The sequence below is a fragment of the Stylophora pistillata genome, chromosome 14 (genome assembly GCF_964205215.1).
Source record: "Stylophora pistillata chromosome 14, jaStyPist1.2, whole genome shotgun sequence".
Classification (NCBI taxonomy): Eukaryota; Metazoa; Cnidaria; class Anthozoa; order Scleractinia; family Pocilloporidae; genus Stylophora; species Stylophora pistillata.
In genome coordinates this window covers 11,788,880-11,790,942 of record NC_142532.1, presented here as the reverse complement: position 1 = coordinate 11,790,942, position 2,063 = coordinate 11,788,880, and the positions used below count along the sequence as shown (strand labels likewise).

Below are 2,063 nucleotides of genomic sequence, written 5' to 3'. Positions count from 1 at the left end.
TGTTGGGACTCGTTGTGACACACGCATAATCGAGTGATCGAAATCCTACCTTAATCGAGGGAAAAGAATATTTATATAGTTTATGGTAGTCCAGAATAAAACATTTGGATTCTTTTTTAGTATTCTCCTAAACTCTGATCAGGATCTGTCATATCCAGCGACAAAAAGGTGTTTCCGCGCTCGAAGTTTTTAATTTGATGCTCTAAATACCCCGGAATCACATTCTTCAAAGAAATTTTGTGCAAGGACAAAAAGGGGCAAACTTAAGAACACATTTCTTATACATACTCTTTATCATTTACCTCTTCTCCCGAAAAAAATGGGTTTTTCATACCATGTCACATGTCAGGATTAATGATAATTAATGCAGGACACCCTCACGAACTTCCCGAGCTCTGTGACGTACTTGGCAGTTTGTACACGCATTAAAAGAAAACAAACGTTACCGAGGAAGTTTCTAAAGAGATGCTTCCGGGAAAGCACAACTTAAGCGCTTGTGGCTGAGCAGATTCTGTTGAGACGAATTATCTCTCGTTGCAATAACAGGTAACGTGCGCAAAAAACGGAATGACCGTTTATTGAGCTGCGAAGTAATGGTGACAAAATATTTAATAGGAGGTGAAACACAGTTTAGTTTTGAGAAATTGGCTTTATCCACCTCTTTTGTTTTAACCATCTAATTTATTTCACAGCGGTGCACATTATTTTGTCCGTCACAGCATTTCTTGGGAATTCTTTCATCCTTGTTGCCCTTCACAAGGAATCTTCCCTCCATCCGCCCTCCAGACTCTTGTATCGTTGTCTGGCAACAACTGATCTGTTGGTTGGTCTTGTTGCCCAGCCTCTCTATGCTACCGTGAACTTCTTGGATAACAGGACTCTCGAAGACCGGGAGATTTTCCGTAACGTAGACAACGCGACCTTCATCACAGCCTATGCATTATGTGGAGTGTCTTTATTGACGATGACGGCCATAAGCGTGGACAGACTTCTCGCCCTGTTGTTGGCGCTGAGATACAAACAATTTGTAACTTTGAAGCGCACAGTCATCATTGTAGTAGCCATTTGGGTTTTAGCTCTTGTTGCTTCTGTATCTTTCATTTTTGATTACCGTATAACCGTTTTGTACGGCCTCATATTTACGCCAATTTGCCTGGTTATCTCAATCACCTCATACACAAAAATCTTTTGCGTTCTTAGTCACCATCAGGCTCAGCTACAAAATCATTCTCAACGACAACCGTGCCAACCAAATGCACTGCACATGGCGCGATACAGAAAGGCAGTGTACAGTGCACTGTGGGTACAGTTAGCATTAGTCGTTTGTTATGCACCATTCGTTGTGGTGAAAATTGTGCTCAGCCATAGTAAAACGTATTCATCGCACTTATGGGTCATTAGGGAAATAGTGCTTGTCTTAGTTTACTTGAACTCGACGTTAAACCCGTTTCTTTACTACTGGAGGATCAGTGAAGTAAGAAAAGCAGTAAAGCAGACAATCTGGCAAGCACTTTGCTGTACATGGAGATAGATCTCGATTGCGTTGCAATCGTATTTGAAATAGTTTAAAAGCTGACTTCTAAAGTCATGGGTTATTTTAGGAAGCTCGTAGGATACTTCACTAGAAGAAAGAAATAAGAGACTCAATGAAATCGTCGCACATATGGAAGACAGGGAATCGTAACAAAATACCACTTATCCTAGATAGGACATTACATAATTAAACAAAAACAAAACAAAAGATATACGCGCATGGTATAGAAAGGTACGAGATGTTTGACTTTAGCGTCTTGTCTTCTACTAAAGTATGGGGTAAAAAGTAGAGCTGTTAGAGTTTTAAATGTAACACTTCGGATTTTTTGTTCTTTCTAACTGAAAGCGCTTGACGTTAGCGCCATATTGTCATACGAGCCAAGTCACAACGTCAGTTTTAAACAGTCATTTGTGTTGTTATATGAGAGAAATGTCCATCTGTCCATAATGCTTAAGAATTCTAGAGATGTTATCATTACTTGCAGACAGTGTGTAGGTCAGCGTATAGAATAAAATTGACCATCACCGTT

At 39.9% G+C, this 2,063-nt stretch overlaps 1 protein-coding gene across 2 annotated transcripts; it reads left to right on the top strand.

Annotated features, from left to right (window-relative positions):
- Positions 1-386: 386 nt before the first annotated feature.
- Positions 387-2,063, top strand: LOC111334391 (melanocortin receptor 5). Of its 2 annotated transcripts, none has more exons than XR_002695236.2 (2): positions 387-546; positions 693-2,063. XR_002695236.2 is itself a non-coding variant. In XM_022940112.2 (2 exons), exons 1-2 carry the CDS (start codon positions 594-596, stop codon positions 1,529-1,531), a joined length of 864 nt encoding a protein of 287 aa, XP_022795847.2. In that variant the 5' UTR covers positions 528-593; the 3' UTR covers positions 1,532-2,063. The 2 variants fall into 2 exon arrangements, 1 of the variants encoding a protein (XP_022795847.2); XM_022940112.2 differs by having other exon boundaries at positions 528-618.